We start from the raw sequence: 18,371 nt of genomic DNA on the forward strand, positions 1-18,371 counted from the left end.
GAGAGAGGAAAGCCGTTCTCGGAAGGTATACCTCGCGCGCGCGCTTCTCTCTTTCTCGAGGTGAAGATCGGTAGCCATATTTCGTCATATATAGCCGATTAACGGTTCACGGCCTCGGCTCTTAGCTTAGCCGCGCCGCGGGTCGATAAAATCCCCTCCAGTATATGCACACACGCGTGTATTCATGTATAACGGTGGGTGGGTTCCTCGACTTTTTCTTCATTTCGGAGCAGCATCGCAGCCGGTCCCCTTTTGCGCTTGTCGTCGTCGCCTTAATTTGCCTTATCTAACTGGGACTCCCTCCCGAGAGGCTGCGCCGATATTCATTTCCATTAGCCAGATAAACCTTCTAATTATCTGCGTCGCGCATCTCTGCTACACAGATACCGTTTCTATTATACACTCGCGGGGATCGGATAACCGAACCGATTTATGTTATATATATATATATATATATATATATACCGATCTCCGGCGCTCGGCGTTACGTAAAACCGAGGAAACTCTCCTGACCGTGAACACGCGCGGACACGTCGTCTGAGGGAATGTTTATCGTTAATATCTTGAACAAACGCAGGACGAGCGGCCAATAAATGCACGAGCGGCAATCTTGTTTATGAACGGGGAAGAGAGGAGAAAAAACAAGCCGTGTATAAGCTCGCGACGTCTCGGCGACGAAGAATTTACATTAGCGATAAAAGTGCGCACACACAGGGAGAAAGAGAGACGCGTCGATAAGATAAAAATCTGCCATGCAGCGGTGCGTATGAGGAGAGGTTCGAACCGATCGCTCGAACGACCGAAAAATCGGCATCGGTTTCTTAACCGCTGCTCCGAAATGTTTCGATGAGTCATTATTGTAATGAGTATTTTTTTTTCGCTTCGGCGCGCGTAGGTGTGCGAACGAAAAAAAAAAACCGGAAACTATTTGCACAATATTAATTGCATAAATATCGGCGTTCTCCACTATCGCGTATACTCGGTTATTTTCGCGCAGAAGAGTCCTGAAAAAATCGGCAAGAAAGATCGTTTCGCGACTCGCGGCTACATGATAATCCCCGTAACGCTGCGTGTACGCTCTCGAGTCTGGATTATCCTCTCGCTGCTACACACTCGCAGTCGTGCATAGGTGTACACGATTGCACGCATTATACAAGCGCGCTGCACACAGGCGCGCAGAGCCGCAGCGGCAGCACAGTCACGCACACGACTCTTGCACTCGCTCTTTGTTGGAACTATATACACACGGCATCGCATGAGCGCAGCACTCACCTAAAGGTGCGCCTCTCTCGATTTCCTCTCCGAAGCTTGTCTCTCGTACACGCGGTGGGTCCCTCGTATACGAGCTCGGCTGGGCTATATTATATATCGATCGAGGCGTGGAGAACGAAAAAACTTCTTGTGTATTTGGCTACGGCGCACAGCACGCGCGTGTCTCTTCGTGGGTATACGCTGTACTATAGGTAGTACGGAAAATATACGCGGCGGGGACGATACGTAATATCTGCACGGTCAGGAGACTCGTCCGGGACTGCCGCGGCGCCAGAATTTCCGATCTACGTAGGCAGCGCTGTGTATACTGTGTGTCGGGGGCCAGGCTGCGCCGGAGGTGGGGAGGGACCAGGGGTCCGCCGTCTCTCTTTCTCCGCTGTCGGCTTTCGAGCGCACTGTACGTTATAGGTATAGAGAACGCGAGAGAGGAGAGCTGCAGCCTACTGTTGTGTATGCCTACATAGCTGTGGTGGGGGGATCGAGACGTGCACCGTGAGTTCTGCTGCAGCAGCTTGTGCGGAGAAGCGATTGTACAACATCGCTGATCGCGCGCGTTGGCGAGGTGTTTTTGACGACAGGTAGTGCTCTATGGGCTTTGTTGGATAGGATGCGCAGCGATTTTTGGGCGTGTTTATAGATTCTACCGGCGATACTTATCGCTTATCGCTCTGAGCTCTCGGAGAAACTGGGGCTAACACATCGCCTAACACATGTCCGGTGTTTTATTTCGGATTGTCGTTTATTCTTTTTAAGGGGGCATTTGCGAGCGATGTAAAAAATAGATGCGATTAAAAATATTGGTTGTTATGATGCGTTTACCTTGATGAAGCTTTTATGAATTGACAGGTGTTCGCTATAACGTCATCTGTTGCAACGATGAGAAAGTTTGAATTCCCTTACGAAATTCATTGAAGTAGTTTTGCAACGATATTAGGCATGCAAATTTTATTTCATTGATACATCAATGCCATAAGTGGAGTTTGGGCAGCGGTGAAAGTAAAATTGTTATTATTTATGCTAACTATCGGTACGTACTACTACTTCAGTACCGATACGTGATAAGTGATTGAAATGCTATCTGTAGTTGTATGCTGTACTTGAACGATGTAAGACACTAATGGAGCATGTGCATTTATAAAAATCAACGTTACATATATTAAAAAATTATCACAACTGCGCTTTAAAGATCTTTTTCCGATAAAGAAGGAATCTTGTTGTATCGAGAGTCGCTGAGTCCTTATCAGTATCCCGTGTATAGAGTAAGTATAGCCATCTTGTGAGCGTGAGTGGTAGTAGTGCTCTAGAGACGCGGTTGATAAGGTCGATTACTGTATTTTCAATTTCAAATGTTTATTTCATAATTTCATTTTTATCATCGTTTTAACTAATGTTGATTTTAATATTCAACTATTCTGTTGACTTTCTTGTTAGAACTATACGTATTTTTGACAAAAGTGTTTAAGATTACTCAAAAAAGTTGTTCAATCATCATAATTATTGAAATCAATAAGTATATTCGGCTATAAAAGTATGTGCACAGTATACTTAAAAATGAAATCGATTCCCGCGATGACACCTCGCTACCAGGTAAATATTTCCCAACCAATGCAACCTGTGCACACACTATGTTATCAGCATCGTTGGCTTCAGCAAATGCAATACACGCTTTAAATGTCATATTGTACTTTCGCCATTGAACGATTAAGATTAGACAAAAATTCAAAATCACTCTCAAACTATAAACATTTTTTTATTAACATCCGTCTCGCATACCGATTTCACGCTGCAATATAGAATCCATATTTTTTCCAACGCTTATATATCTCGCATTATCGAGCCGAACAATCATTGACACGGTGAAACATATTCGACGAAAAACAACAGCCTTATCGCTCCGATTGCGCTGAAAATATATCCTTCGCTCCTGCGACTTATCTCCCGCTCTCTCTCTCTCTCTCTCTCTCTCTCTCTCTCTCTCTCTCTCTCTCTCTCTCTCTCTCTCTCTCTCTCTCGTATCCTATACCCGATCACGTTCCAACTTCACCTGAATGGCACATACGCACCAGAATTAAATTGCGCATTTCATCGCAGCACGCCGATTATACCGATCGCGAGTGACATGCGTCTCGATAGCAAAAAGAAGCGAAACAACACGCTTCGCGGAGCTTTGAAAAAAGCTGCACCAGAAAACCGTCGTCAGTTTTTGCGCGTTAAATCTCCAAGCGGCCGTCGGAAGAAAAAAAATTTTGAAAAAAAATATTCGATTCTCGACTACGTAAGCGTCTGATGCTGCTTTCTTCAAAGCAAGTCGCGAAGCTAGTTAGCATAAATCGTTGGGAGAAAAAAGAGACGAGCGGTGCAAATATGCACGCACAAGCGCGTGAAAAACGAAGATCACCGCACGCACGTGTGTTTGCGCTCGTGGTTTTTCCTTATAATACACATGGCCGATGATGTGCGCGATATATTGTGTACACCTATGTCATAATGCGCGCATGAGATATTTTCCGACACCTGGTGGTCGCCGCCGTCGACGTTTTTTTTTCGTCGACTTATAGTCTATAAAAGGTAGTGGAAGGATATTAGCTGTATATCTCAAGGTCTATGTTGTAGTATTTTAGATGCTATGTTTTTAGGAGAATAACTCAGTGGGGAGCCCGTTTTACAGCCGTGGAATGTTTGATTTTTTTGGGAGGATGGGTATAGTGACGGATAAATATTAAAAGCTATTTTGTTTTTAGTTTCGCGGGTTTGTTAAACCCTCGGTAAGCCATCACGATACTTTGCACGTTGGAGTTTTGTGAGATAAGAGTGATATTTTTTTATTTTTTCTGACTATCTGACTTTATTTTGAAAACAAATTTGAAAAATCGCGAGAAATTTCACTTTTACGCGAATGAAGTAAACCGCTTTGATTACTGTTTACATTCTCAAATATCCGGAAAGTCTGGATCTTCGCAAAACCATGACTCGGCAGAGGAAGTTTGCGCTTCTAGATTCAGTAATGACGCCCGCCACCTCGCAGACTTTGTTTTTAACAAATGTCACGTACGCACACTAGCGTAGCAATATTAAATGTTAATTTTAACAAAGTACATCCATGATTCAAGAATGCCAACCTAAATGTATTTCCGTGTGTCCATGTAGAAGTTAACTATGAAAGTCACGTAATGTTAAAATTTAAGTTCATTTTATATAGCTTTTTCCTGCTCATCCTTATATCAATTTATTTATGTAGCTCTTTTCGTAAAATTCATGACTCGACGAAAACGAATCCTGTCGGATTCAACGTCAAAGCCTCTTCCGAATGTAATAATGACGTCTTCGTTTTCCTTTTTTGTGCATCACGATAAAAACCCCTGCGTTCGTTGAAACGACTCACGAAAAGCATAGTGCGTAGGCAGGTAATAAAAAAATAAAGCTCCGCATGCGTGCATGGAATCTCAATCTATAATTTTCAATTTTAGAATATTGTGTATACTTAATTTAGAATCATATAAAATTAATTAAATCTTTTCATCATCGTTCATAAAAAAGAAAAAAAACAAAAAAAAGGCTCATAGCAATTGTTATTTCGACCACGAGTTTGACATTGAGAAATTAAATTGAACCGAATATTATATTAAAAAACACAAAATGTTAATCATTCCGCTAATATATCCGCATGAAAAAAATATGCAATTGGCATCGGACACATAACCCGTCAAGTAGGCTAACGTGAGGAACTGCACTACCGACTTAATACAATGTAAGTGAGCCACAGTCAATTAACAAACGGAAGAAGAATATCCCCGGACAAAAACTTCTCGGAAAACCTACCGAACAACCCAATCGAAACACTTTGTTTACTCAGACGGAAGTCCACAGCAGTAGCAGCGACGTTTTCAACGTTCTTGTTGATACAACAGATCAAGCGCGTCGCGGAGAAATGTCTAGCTATCGCATTAGCGATGCGACTTTTTCCTCGTCGTACAAGCGCTAAACGGGCAGCATCTCGGTATATAGCAAGTCCGCTTCGGGGGTTCCGTCTCGGAGCCGGTATTTCTCGCTTTCTAGGCCCAAACGGCTAACGACTCGCATTTTTCCTCGCAGCTCGCGAATAGAGATTTCTTTCTCTACCCCCTCGGGGATACGAGTTCAGGCGAGTGTAAAGAGAGTGCGTTTATTGTTGTTGCCTTTTCTTTTTCTCATCTGACGCGCGCGCGTTTCGGAGAGTGAGAGCGAGACATTTACAAGATTATGCGGCACACGTTCCACGCGCTGGTCGACTTGCCTTTTTACATGCCGGCTAAGTTGCTGTTTTATGAGGACGTTTAAACGGTATTTACATCATTCTCCGGCGATTTGAAGTTCGCGTGTAAATCAAGTTTGTGCGCGAGAAATCCTGGCCAAGGCTGATGTTGTTGTGTTTTTTTCTCCCTCTCGGAGTTTAATGCCGTTTTTTTAATCCACATCGTCGCCGTGGCACAGCAGACAGCTTGATTCGAAAAAGTGCAGCGCTCTGCACGACCTCGCTCTCGCGTACATATAGTTGAGCAAGATAAATGCGAGTGCGTGAGGAGCGTTGCGATTTTGTCGATCGATAAATAATTTTTCTCGTTCTTACGAGAAGCTAGTTTTTGCAGAAGGCGAGCGATCATTGAAAATTTTAAAATTCAAATTTCCTCTGAATCCAGAGGACCTACGTAAAAACTCGGCCCGGCGCTGCATTTGCATGCCCCCTGCAAATCCCCGTCGTAGTTGATTTTCGATACGTATGCTCGATACTGCCGAACTCGCGCACCTACGGTGTCACATGCTCGCGCACAGGAAGGAAGAGCCTCGAGGATGGCCGTCACGAATTTATCGACGCGCGACCGGATGGAAGAGGGGCGACACTCCTCTCTGCAACGTGTGTACACGTTGCGCTGCAGACCACCGCGTAATACGCGCGCTTTCTAAACTGCAGGCGCAGATGCAAAAGAGCTATGCGGAGAAAGGAATATAAAGGAGCTGACGCGCGGAGTATAAGAGAGACAAAGGGCCGCAAGCGTCGCGCACAGGGGAAGTTGTAAAAGCGAGAGGGACGGAGTATAGGATTTGTTTGGCTGTATATTATGGGATAATACGTATGCAGCGCGTAACGAGCGGCGGCTTGGTTGCATTGTTCGCGGATTGTCGTTAAAGCGCTGCGGGGGGAGGATATTGAAATTCACTTTCCGGATGCGAGCTTTCGTTTATCGTTGCTTTCCGTTTTTCGAGGCGTCGTCGGAATACCGAGCGACAGGCAGGTTCGAGCAACCGACTTATCTGGTAGTGTGTATAGTGGCGAGGTTTATCGATCATGCCCAGTGGATCAATGATCTTTGCTTTTTCTCCAAAGTTTCATACTGCAAATAGTTTACGGCTCTGTAAACCAAGTAACGGCCGATAACGCGTGTTTTTCAACTGCGCACCCTACTTTCGTATAATACGTTATTTTGCTCGTGGAAATGCACTGCGAAGTGCATCATATTCGGGACTGACACAGTCTGATACTGTGTCCCGTTGTCACATTCGTATCAAGGCTCCCTTATCCTTCTTTAAATACAGAGCACTTTGCATCTCGCGAATGGGACACGTGATTAGAAGTACAAATGAGATGTCAAACACCGGGAAAACTACTACGGGTCTACGGGTTCAAAAAACTGGCTCTTATCTCGGCGCCTTTGACACCACTTGGACCACGAAAAAACCTGCTCGTATATGATCGATCGTATTTTCCTTCTACGTTGCATATACTTCATCTTGATTCATGCGACGTCGTCCAGGTGACAATATCCTCTATATAATATACACTCCCGCGCTTCGTTTTGTCCTTCTTTCGGTGCCTCTATGCGCCGCACTTACGCGCGTATTTACGCACGACTCGTCCGTGACTGAAATTTCGAAAGAGACAAGCGCACGCTTTCTTGATACCGGATTTGTCCAACGTTATGGGAGGTGAGGGAATATATTATATTTATACTGCCGCTCATTTGCCTTTTGGTACGCTGTGTGTGTGCGTAAGCGCGAGGTCTTTTTCGCGGAAAGCATACGCGCGCAATGGCTTTGGAATTGGGAAAATCTGGGAACGTCATATCGCGAGCTTGTGGGGAAAGATTAAAGGGAAATTTTTTTTATTTTAAAATATTCTATTTGATCACTAATAACGAATAAGAATAAGCGCACTATATCCTATTGTAATATTTATTTAATACTTAAAACGCAGGTTTTTATCTAGTCTTGGCTTGTACAAATACCTGATTGTTATTCCAAAGACAACCTTGAGTTTCATGATCGTAGTCATTGTTTATGGATGCGGAGTGTATCGAGCCAGTAAAAAGTGATCGATACAAAAGTCGTTAAATTAACCGTTGATCATGTCTCCACTGCTATTTTTATCAAGTGAAAGTCTATTTTCAATTTCTAACTCTGCCTTATACAAATGTATAGGAATTTTCATTATTAGAATTGATGGAATGTCAGAGAAATTTGACGCTTAATTTATTGTCAGGGTATGGAATGTGATATACAAAACACGTATACGCTTCCAGAGGGAATGCGATATTGAATGAAAAATTTCTTTTCAAAAGGTTTATCAACCTTACATAATTTATGCCGGGTTGCGAACGCGATAAAAATGTGACGATAGGCTTTTTTGTCATCGGAAGGCATTTCGATATATATATATATATATATATATATATATATATATATATATATATATATATATATAATTCAACAAAGATACTCAAACGAATTGGAATTTAACTTCTTATTAACGATTTTACGATAATCTCTACTTTATGCTCACAAGATAATTAGTTGACGCATATTAAAGCAAGCAGAGAGCCGCCGCAAAAATAGTACGCTATTACTGTCGTTTTTTCTTTAAAAAAACGCCTATAATTACGTTTGCGAGGTGTAGATTCAATTTCAAAATGTTGCATAATATGGCTACTACTTCACCAGTATAAGAATTGCCTTATCAATGCAAAAGACCGCCTCCAATTCTTTGACACCTATCTGTCTCGCATTATTTCTCAAACACATTCTATCCTTTGAGTACTCCCTGGGGAAGACAGAAGCAATCCCGTAACCACCACGTCCGAAGAATAAAAGTTCGCGTTACCATAGCTTGTTAAGTCAATTGTTTAATTAACAAAAGGGCTCTCTCTCTCTCTCTCTCTTTGAATTGATCGCCTCTGCAAATTTATCTAGTATTCGGTTGTCGCACGATACGCGTCTGCTGGCAGCGCTATTCCGACTATCCTTGAACGGTCGAAAATAAATAAATAAAAACTAGATTAAAAATTTAAGATCCTAATACTATTGCTAGACAGCGGACGTGACATAAAAATCACCTTTTTTATTTTTTATGTTACAAGCTAACGGAACGGTCAATCTGGAAAATCTTGCGGGAAAAAGTAGGCAATTTTATGCTTTTTTTAGGTACTATTGTTGAATATATTGTACAAAACATATAATCAAAATAAAGCAAAAATATTTGTTCAAAAATCGAAAAATGACTATAATATAGCCATCAACTGGTCAAAATCATAAACATTCTTTTTTCGAATTCAGAATCAGAAAAAATCAGTCGGGTGGTTCCAGAACCATAACGTTATACGTACATACGCGCACACACAGTCAACCGCATGGACATTTTCTAAAAACGCATGATTTGAACTCTAAACACCTCCACATTTTTCAGCGTTTCTACAAAGTTTTGTAGAAACTGAAAATTTGACTATTACAAAGCTTCTTCTAGGAGGAAGCAAAACATGGATATGACAAAAAGTGCGAGTTAATGAGGTGAATCTTTAAAAAAGCAAATGATTTGAGCCTCGAGTAAAAAGTGAAATGCTGCATATTCATCTAGCTATACTAGTTTTTCAGATATTTTAATTTTCAATGCCAGTGCACCTTTTGGTATTTATTCGAAGACAAAGCGTGGAAGCGTCTATTTATCCTTCGGCTTGTGATCAGTACGTTTCGATGTTTCAACTTGGTGTGTAAAATCGGACTTGTACATTCGTACTTTGAAAATTCAGCAATGTTGCTTTATTTCTTGATCGTAGCATTGTGCAGTTTAGCGTGTTTTCACGTATATGTTAGGCATGGCAAATACGGAAGAGCAATTGGTAAAATGCGTGGACCACCAGCTTTACCGATTTTTGGAAATATGTTATCTCTTAACTGTGGTCCTGGTGGGTCGAGTCATTATTTCCTGTAATAAAAAGTGCGTAGCAAGAAATCTAAAGATAGAGTTTCTATTTGTTTTAGTGGAGTTCTGGAACTATTTAGCAGATGCCATAAAAATATACTATCCATGTGGAAGAATTTGGTTTTTTACATGCGCAGTAGTTATAACTCAAGACCCAGATGATCTCCGAGTGATTATTATAATCTTCTTTCTTATCATTTTATAATTCTTTGAAAAAAAAACATTGTCTTACACAAAGTATTTTTGATGATTCAATATAGATCTTGCTAACGGATAAAACTAATATCACCAAGGGATTTGTGTACGAGTATTTTCACCTTATGGCAAAAACCGGCCTCATTACGAGTACAGGTGTGTATGATATTTGTGATTAGCAATGATTTATGCTTGAAAAGCTTTTGTGTGCTTGTAGGTGAAAAATGGCAATACAGGCGAAAAATCCTTACACCAGCGTTTCACACACATATTATAAAAAAATATATGAAAATAACATTTGAACAAGGAGAACGGTTTGTGAAATCAATAAAAGCTCAAGGAGACGAAACTGTACAGAGTCTTATACCAGTTTGCTCGGATCTCACTTTAAGCATTATTCTTGGTAAATTAATTGTTTATACATACAGCGGAAAATATCAATTTATTACTGCAGTGACTGCACTGTAAATACTCAAAGGCTCTTTTGAAATATATAGAAGCAGCAATGGGCATTCAATTTCAAACCATTGGAAACAAGGCAGAAGAATACAGGAAGGCTATTGAACACTATTTTTCTTCCATTGCGTACAGGTGTGGAAAGTTGAAAATTATACATTTTGATAAAAGTTATTCGAAACAATAATTTCAAATACCTTCCTACAATTACAGAGCGACTAGGCCATATATAAAAGACTGGATGCTGAGGTATTTTAGCGAGGGACGCCGTATTCTAGCCACCGTTAAAGTTCTTCGTGAATTTACAGATAAGGTATAACGATACTGCTTTTTATTTTTAAAATGTCAAAAGTAATTGAATAAAGCAAACGGTTTCCTCGTGCATCATTCAATAGATAATTGATGAAAGGAGAGAGTATCATAAGCAAACAAAACAAGAATCCTTCCAAAAATACGTCGATGACGACATGGAACACGAGTGTACCGACGGTGAAGGTAAACAAAAGCATATTCTCCTGTAAAAAGGTCATATTAATTTGTATATATATTTATTATTTTAGGGCGCAAAAAGAGATTGGCCATGCTCGACCTTTTATTAATGGCTGAAAAAGAGGGTTTGATAGACGAGGAAGGAATCAAGGAGGAGGTGGATACATTCACAGCAGCGGTGAAAATTCTTACAGTGATTCTTTTACTCTGATTCTTTTACTTTGACTTTATCATGCGTTAAACATTTTATAGGGTTATGACACTACGGGAATGGAAATGGTTTACTTGTTAATGTTGATGGCTGAAAACAAAGATCAGCAGGTAAGATATTTAAATAAATAAATCCTGTATAAGGACGTTTTTAAAATGATGATTTGTGAATTAATTAAACTTCAGGAATTGGCAAGGGCAGAAGCTAACAGAATACTAGACGCATCGGGTGGTAAAATTTCGATGAAAGAAATCAACCAAATGGAATACATAGAGCGTTGCGTGAAGGAATCACTCAGACTGTTTCCAACTGCACCACACATAGTTCGCGCTGTAACCGAGGACATACAACTAAGTAAACCGTCATTTATCGCGTACCCAAAGATCCCCAAATAAATAGGCCACAACTTATAATTGACAATTCAATTTTCAGAAAATTACATGGTACCTGCTGGAACTGACATATTCGTTCCCATACACATTCTTCACAGAGATCCGAAATATTGGTCAGATCCATTGAAATTCGATCCAGACAGATTCCTGCCAGGAGAAGCTGAGAAGCGTTACCCCTTTACTTATTTGCCTTTCAGTCACGGGCCCCGCAACTGCATCGGTGAGTATATATCGATGCACAGACGAAAGCAATGCGTTAACTTTTTCATGCTTTTAGGTCAAAAGTTTGCCATTGCTGAGCTGAAATCTCTGCTTGCTTGCGTTCTGCGCAATTTTTACCTCGAACCCGTGAGTTACACGAAGGACTTGCAGTTTACACTTCACGTAGTACTACTGCCGACGGTGCGTCCGCATATAAAGTTTATCAGTATTAAGAAGAACGACTAGTTGAGAATCCAGAGTATTATTTTTAAATAAATATATGTATACTACTGCGATCTACACAACACCTTCCCCTCTCACACACACACACACACACACACACACGCACTCTATGTTGAATTAAATAATGTAATTTGGTAAAAAATCAATCATGGAAATGATTCAAGATTATGAATTACTAAAAGATAACACCGCGTCCACCGAGCGATCACAATAAGCGTTTTCCCAGTCTGGCTATATAACGCATCGGAATAGTAGTTCGCGTCGAGCGTCTGTCGCCCACGTAATATTCTCGCTTCTCTTCCGCTTAGATTATGTGAACGTCGTTCGCTCTATGACAATGACATTGCCGCTCGCGTATGCGCGCGCCTGGCAGTCGCGTCGCGCAATTTTCCGTCAATGGGCGCCGGGTCTAAAAAGTCCCGTCGAGAGGAGAGAGTTAACGAACCCCGCCGCAGCGCGAGGAGACGACTGTCTCAGGCATTCCCGGCACGTAGCTAATGCTTGTTAGCTTTGGCTCATTGATCATTTTGATGATTCTGCGGATTGGCGCGATGGAGCTTGCCTTGATCGAGATCTTCGTGGATCTGATAAGCGGGGAGTATAGTTTGCGTGTGGACTGATGGAATTTTCAACGAGATATTTAGTATGGCCTCGAATTGCTTTTCGGTACTTTTGAACTTCTCTTTCAATATTGCTGTTGAAAATGCAATCTTGAACAGTATAATATGCAGCATCGAAACCTCGCGATAACTTATTCAGATGAACGAATGCAAATGCAGTCGAGAATTTATTTCGTGAAGCCTCGGATGTATAATGCATGTACGCTTCATAGAATATTATCAAGGAAGTGAGATACGATCGATTTTTATTTATTATACGCACGTGCCAGGTTCGGTCACGTTGATCTTTTTAACGCCCATCAGCGCAACACTACGAGCAGCGAGTTATTTTTTATTTATTTGACAGATAACCCACTGTAGTTGTAAACCGTTGTCTATATTCAGAATAAAGATGTATCACTTGTAGCAAAATTGAAAATCTACAAATTTTCCCGCGAAAACCAAGCGATAGACACTTTAAAAAAGTATACAGCGCGTGATACCTATGGCATAACCCCCGTACAGTCGTTGCACACATCCCACACACGCAGCATAGCAGGTCACGTTTTTCCATCGCAGCGGCGCGTGCTGTTCGTTCTCGGGCTAATTTTAAACGGTCGCGCGAGCTCGAGGCGGAAGTGCGAGCCGTTCTCGTGCGTTGCACTCTTTCTTTGCGCTGCCTCGCTGCTGCATAGCATGCAGACTTTGCGAATCTCCCTACCGGATCGTACGCACGGGCGGACTTTGACGCGGGTATGAGTGTAGCCTATTGAGCTGCCTCTCGCTTTCGATGACTATTTGGGTTGATGTTTCACGCATCGAGGGAGACGCGCCGACGGGTTCATCGGAGTAATTGGCTGGAGTTTGGCGGATAATCGAAAGCCGAGAGTGTAAGAGAGCGCGATTGAACAATTTATTTTGGGATGAAATTTGCGCGTATTTGATTATTCATCCTGCTATTAGAATACAAAACAGCAGTGTGTCCCAAGAAAAAGTATTAAAGAGTATTCGTGACACTTGGCCAAGTGCGTAACTAAATTCTTTGTTTTTATTCGTTTGAGCGCATAACTAATTAATGCATAAGTATTTACCGACTACATTTTACATGGCCTTGTGCAGACGTATACTTCTTAGTCTAGTTAAAAGCATGAGCAAAAGGTATAGCTTTGTCATCGGGGACATACTGGGATATATGCACCAAGCGCTCATCAAAGTGATTCGGGTAACAGGAAAACGCCCGTGCGCCACCTGTCGCCACTAGTCGGATACTACTCCACCTCCCGCTTGTATATAGATATACAAAATCACCCGCGAGCGTATAACTTCTCATCTAATTAAGGATCTTTGAACTGAGCAGCCATTGTTGTGCAAAGCACGCCGCGACGCGCACTTATATATATACATACACTCGTCCTCTTGGACTATAACTTTGTCGCGCGGCGTCATTGTCCGCGCACGAGAGAGTATGCATCGCACACATTATTATCGTAGTATGATTTGTGTATCGGCAAAGCGCGCGGCGGTTTTGATTTTCTTTGTCCGTCCGCTCGTATACGCATTATACTTACGTATACACACAAGAGCCGATTGATGCGCGCGAGGATATCCGCTCTTTGTTGACATCACAAGTGATGGCGCGCCGACCCTTTTTTTCGCGCGAGGAATCCGCGAGAATTATCCCTTCGTGCGATGCACGTGTGCGCAATGTGACGACGATGATTTTGCTTTTATTCGCCGCACTCGTTCACGTGAGTCGTTTATGTGGCTGATATTGATAAGCTGTGCGAACCGACGCTGAGTTGGCAGCGGTGTCGGTTTTGTTTTGCTAGCTCTACGCTAATTATTGTTTGTTAGCTCGTGTAAAGTTACTCTCTGAAATAAATGTTTGACGTACAGAAAAGTTTCATAAATTTAATCGTCCCACGCAGACAAGGAGACGCATTCCTCCCAATAACAGTCGTCGCCACGAATCAGCGCTGACCTAGGGACTGCCCTGCAAGGTCATCTCTCACCTTCTCTCTCTCTCTCTCTCTCTCTCTCTCTCTCTCTGCTGCAGAGGTGCATCGCATTACAAACTGCACGCGGGGCATTACAGCGCACCGAGTGACCGGCCGCTTGATAAGTGCCGATTGCCGGCGCACGTAGCCGCGCTTACGCCTGCTTATATAGAAGGTGCAGCAGCGCGCTTCAGGCGCGCGATGCCAATTGCAGGCATCCGCAAATTTAAACCGGCCGCGCAGTGCTGTACTGAAACGCAGTCACGTGTACATTGTGCGTATAATTGCGATTTTGCAGCACTTGCGCGCGAGCTCTATCCGAGAGCCAAGAGAGAGAGAGAGAGAGAGAGAGAGAGAGAGAGAGAGAGAGAGAGAGAGAGAGAGAGAGAGAGATGTGTATACGCGTACGTTTCTATATAGGTATATATGGCTGACCCACTTTCCTGATCCGCGCGATGTGGCTTTTCATCAATCTCGGATGGACGCTCGATATCTCGCGCTAGCTTTTTTCTCTCATTCGGCCGATGACACGCCGCGACGATGAGGCTTCTCGTTGCTTTTTTCGGAGAGCGACGACGCCGGTTATAATGGAGAAAGGAGGCGATGTAGGCGGTTATACGGGTTCGCGGTATATCGATGATGCAGCCGATTGAAAAGTCCTGCGCGATGGAAGATTTCTGCGGTGTGAGGCTGCTGTATAATGAGAGCGTGTAAGTTGTGAAAGCTGGGAGATATCGGGTTGACCCTTTCGGAGAGCGAGATATGATTTAATTGAATATTATGATACTGCGCTGAGATCTTTTCTGTGTTGTTGCTGCGCTGTTTTTGTTGAGACCAGTCTTCGCGCGTCGGTTTTCAGTTTGTATCCATATACCGATTTCGAGTATTAGAAAGCTCGGACTTCTATATCGACACGCACTAATTGGACGCAGTGGAGTATTTTTTATTTCAAACTTTGATCCTCCCTATACATTTGTCGATGTCCAAGCAATAATAATCAACCCGCATCAAGGTCTTCGAAAACGCCTTGATTTTCCCAGAATTTTTCACTCGAAAACTTAACAACTTCCTCATATCCCTCATTTTCAGCCGTAAAACCGGCGCGTTACAAGCTCGATAAATTAAATCGGCGTTAAATAAATTCGCCCCGCGAGTAGTCCCACTCGATGTAAACGGCTTTTTTCCCTCGTGCAACTTAATAAATTTCCCGAGTCCAGGTACTCACACCGCGTCGAACAGCGCTCGTAAACCCGAGCGCGCGATTTTCAGCATGTCGGGCGCAATTATCGCGTCTAAAAATATTCTGAGTCTCGAGGTTAAAAAACTGAAGCTCCCGCATAAAAGCCCAATTATAACCCGCGCGAGGGACGAGATCGGCAAATGTCTCGCCGCTACGCAACGCGAGAGATAATAGCCGCGTCGTTCGCGCCTAATATATAAATCGCGACTGCGGCGTATTACGAATGCACTGCAGCAAGGAGTCGGCACATCAGCGCTGGACTGTCTGTGCGCTATGTAGATGCTTTCGGCGAGACTCTGGCCATTTTTCCTATGCGACGAGATCTCGTTACATTTGCATGCGCTGATCCGTTCTGATAGTGCGCGGTGTATATTTTCGCGGAAGGTCGTCTGCGCAGTTTTCCTGTATTCCAGTATGTGGTATATGCCGTGGATGAATGAGATTTAGTATAGGTGGCGTGTACTTATTTGTCGTTGCGCAATCGTATTGCTGGATGAGGTGGATTAGGCGGTGCAGGGATTTTATGATTTCTTATCACGCGTTACCTTGATCGCTAAATTTTAGCACGTAACTGTCAACGGGCCGAGCAGTTAAGGTTGTAACTGTTCTTTTTAACGTACTTTTTATTGCAACGATTAAATTCGCGTTATGAACGTTTTCACGACCGAGATGGGAGTAAGAGGAAACGAGTGCAAGCAAAATTCGAATACTTACACGATTTTTTATGTCCTTCCGAAGTTTTGCAGAACGCATTTACTGAGAGCTTGCAGAATATTTTTTTTCACCACTGCATGCAAAAAACTGCGGTGAGTATGCTCGATCAACTTTAATCCCAACATCTCATAATGCGCATAATGCGCATAAGCAGTGCTAATGATACCTTTCTGTCGCGTAACGTTTGCATCGAGGAAAACAAGATGTATCTACGCCTAAATCTTCCGAGTCGTCCACAAAATTACACGTTCGTCCAAAGACGATCTTTTTTCCGCGTTAGACCACCACAACAATTCGAGCCCTGAGGCGAAGCGACGCTGACGATTAACTGCCTTTTTCTGCCGCCGTCATAACGAGGGCTACTTATAGGGCGTCGATAGAGCGTCAATCGAGTCTTTGATGTATCTCCAAGGTCGGCAACATTTTGCATGCGCCGCGGATCGTATTACTCGCGCGGCTGCAGTTTCGCTCGCGTAAGATCTCATTCTCTCTTATGCTTGTATGTACTCTTTTTCGAATCTCGCCGGCAAAATTGCGAAATTCCGCGCGCTTGCGTAATTTGCCCGATTATCCTCTCGCGCTTAAAATTTATTTAGCTAACAGCCCATCGTCATCGATGTATCGCGTACATCACAAAGAGTTCTCGCGCCACCTTTCACCGGCCAATGAAAGCGATCGCGTTATGTGTTCTCTCACGCGAGAGATTCTCTTGTCGCGGAGGACCGAGCCCGAAAAGTCTCAATAGGCCGCGATTAAGTCCATCAATCGAGCCATATAGCAGTGTGTATATTAAACTCATATACGGAGAGATACGAAATCTCAATCGCGACGAGCAGCTTCAATCTCAATCAGTCGCCGACGGGGTCGTTCTGTCTCTCTCGAAAAATGTACAGCAGCTCTCGACGAGCCAATGAAAACGCGTAGGATGTGCGCGCTGACACACAGCTGAATAGCCCTCTCTGTTGAGAGTAACGACTTTGGCGGCTGCGGCGATAGATGAAAAAAAGAAACGGGAGCCACCAATTTCGATCAATCGCGCGCTGCTCGCTTTATTATCAATCCTGTTCGACTACATCTATACAGAGTCGCTTTCTTTTTCTCTTCGCTGCGGGCGGCTACTGCTTCGCGATATACTCTCGACTTGTTCCGCGCGCTGGCTTAGTCACATCGATTCTCGTTCGCCGGAGTGTATAGACGATGTCGTCGTTGTCTGTTATACTTATTGACCCAGAAAGACACGGTTTGCGGATGAGAACGACGGGGTCGATGATGGGAGGAGACGCGAGAGGGAAATTCGATGGAAAATACAGCGCTGGACGCGAGGTTTTGTGGATGTTGAGAGAAGCTGGTGTGATCGACCGATAATTTTATTTGTGTGTAATTTAAAATCACTTATTCGGATCGAGCTAGACTCTTTGAGAAATGTGCGCGCGACTGGACGATGAACAGCGTGTGTACGTCTTATCTTATCAGCGAGGAATACTATCGTGATTAGTCATTATAGTGATTAAGTAATGTCTCTCTGCGGTACGTGTATAGAAATGATTTATTTCTCGGATTTTCGTGGTTTTTATTTCGCGAACATAGCCAAAACGGCTTTTATAACGCCATTACGATTTCTCTCTGTATTAAAACGTATTCGTAATAGTTTCATCAAAGTCATTCGGGTAACAGAAGAACGCCCGTGCGCCACCTATCGCCACGAAACTCGGGTACTATTGCACCTCTCGCTTGTATATAGATATACAACATCAGCCGCGATTAATAACAAGCATAACTTTCTTCACGACTCAGACGCCTACGAACACAGAAACATCTATGCACAGCCTTGGGGGCAGCGGAGACGCCCAATCGTTTTTAATCGACGCGCGAGTTTGCGCCTCTCTCGATTATGCGCTGCGCTGCATAATTGCGCCGCTGCCGTGACAATGGCCAAGTAGTATATAAGTAGCAGCGTTGGCTTCCACGAAGACGCAACGATTGGGCCGTGTGTGCGTGTCGCCGGTAAGGCCGACTTGGATTACTGTAATCTCCGGGGCTTTTCAAAGGACCCCAAGGCTTCTTAGCTTCCTCTTCGACGTTACTTCTTTACCTCTGCTCTGCTCTCTTTTACGAGACGCTCTACGCGTCAGTCT

At 43.1% G+C, this 18,371-nt stretch overlaps 2 protein-coding genes across 4 annotated transcripts in view; one reads left to right on the top strand and one right to left on the bottom strand.

The window, feature by feature from the left end:
• Positions 1–16,561, bottom strand: part of LOC100122714 (insulin-like growth factor-binding protein complex acid labile subunit) — a 45,001-nt gene extending 28,440 nt beyond the window's left edge. For 2 of the 3 annotated variants that reach the window (XM_031924898.2, XM_016982768.3), the window contains exon 1: positions 1,273–1,553. Coding sequence is in view for 1 of the 3 variants with exons in the window: in XM_031924897.2 (XP_031780757.1) it covers positions 16,237–16,275 (39 nt within the window). In the remaining 2 variants the exon portion in view is untranslated. Of the gene's footprint in view, positions 1–1,272; positions 1,554–16,236 lie in introns of those variants that run through there. The other variant, XM_031924897.2, reaches the window with a different exon arrangement.
• CYP4AB14 (cytochrome P450 4AB14) lies at positions 9,237–11,828 on the top strand. Its single transcript, NM_001172510.1, has 12 exons — positions 9,237–9,482; positions 9,559–9,668; positions 9,760–9,850; positions 9,912–10,097; positions 10,192–10,285; positions 10,364–10,463; positions 10,546–10,645; positions 10,711–10,817; positions 10,892–10,960; positions 11,036–11,204; positions 11,283–11,462; positions 11,520–11,828. The coding sequence occupies exons 1-12, from the start codon at positions 9,329–9,331 to the stop codon at positions 11,687–11,689; spliced, it is 1,530 nt and encodes a 509-aa protein (NP_001165981.1). The 5' UTR covers positions 9,237–9,328; the 3' UTR covers positions 11,690–11,828.
• Positions 16,562–18,371: the final 1,810 nt, after the last annotated feature.

This window comes from Nasonia vitripennis, chromosome 2, assembly GCF_009193385.2.
Source record: "Nasonia vitripennis strain AsymCx chromosome 2, Nvit_psr_1.1, whole genome shotgun sequence".
Lineage (NCBI taxonomy): Eukaryota > Metazoa > Arthropoda > Insecta > Hymenoptera > Pteromalidae > Nasonia > Nasonia vitripennis.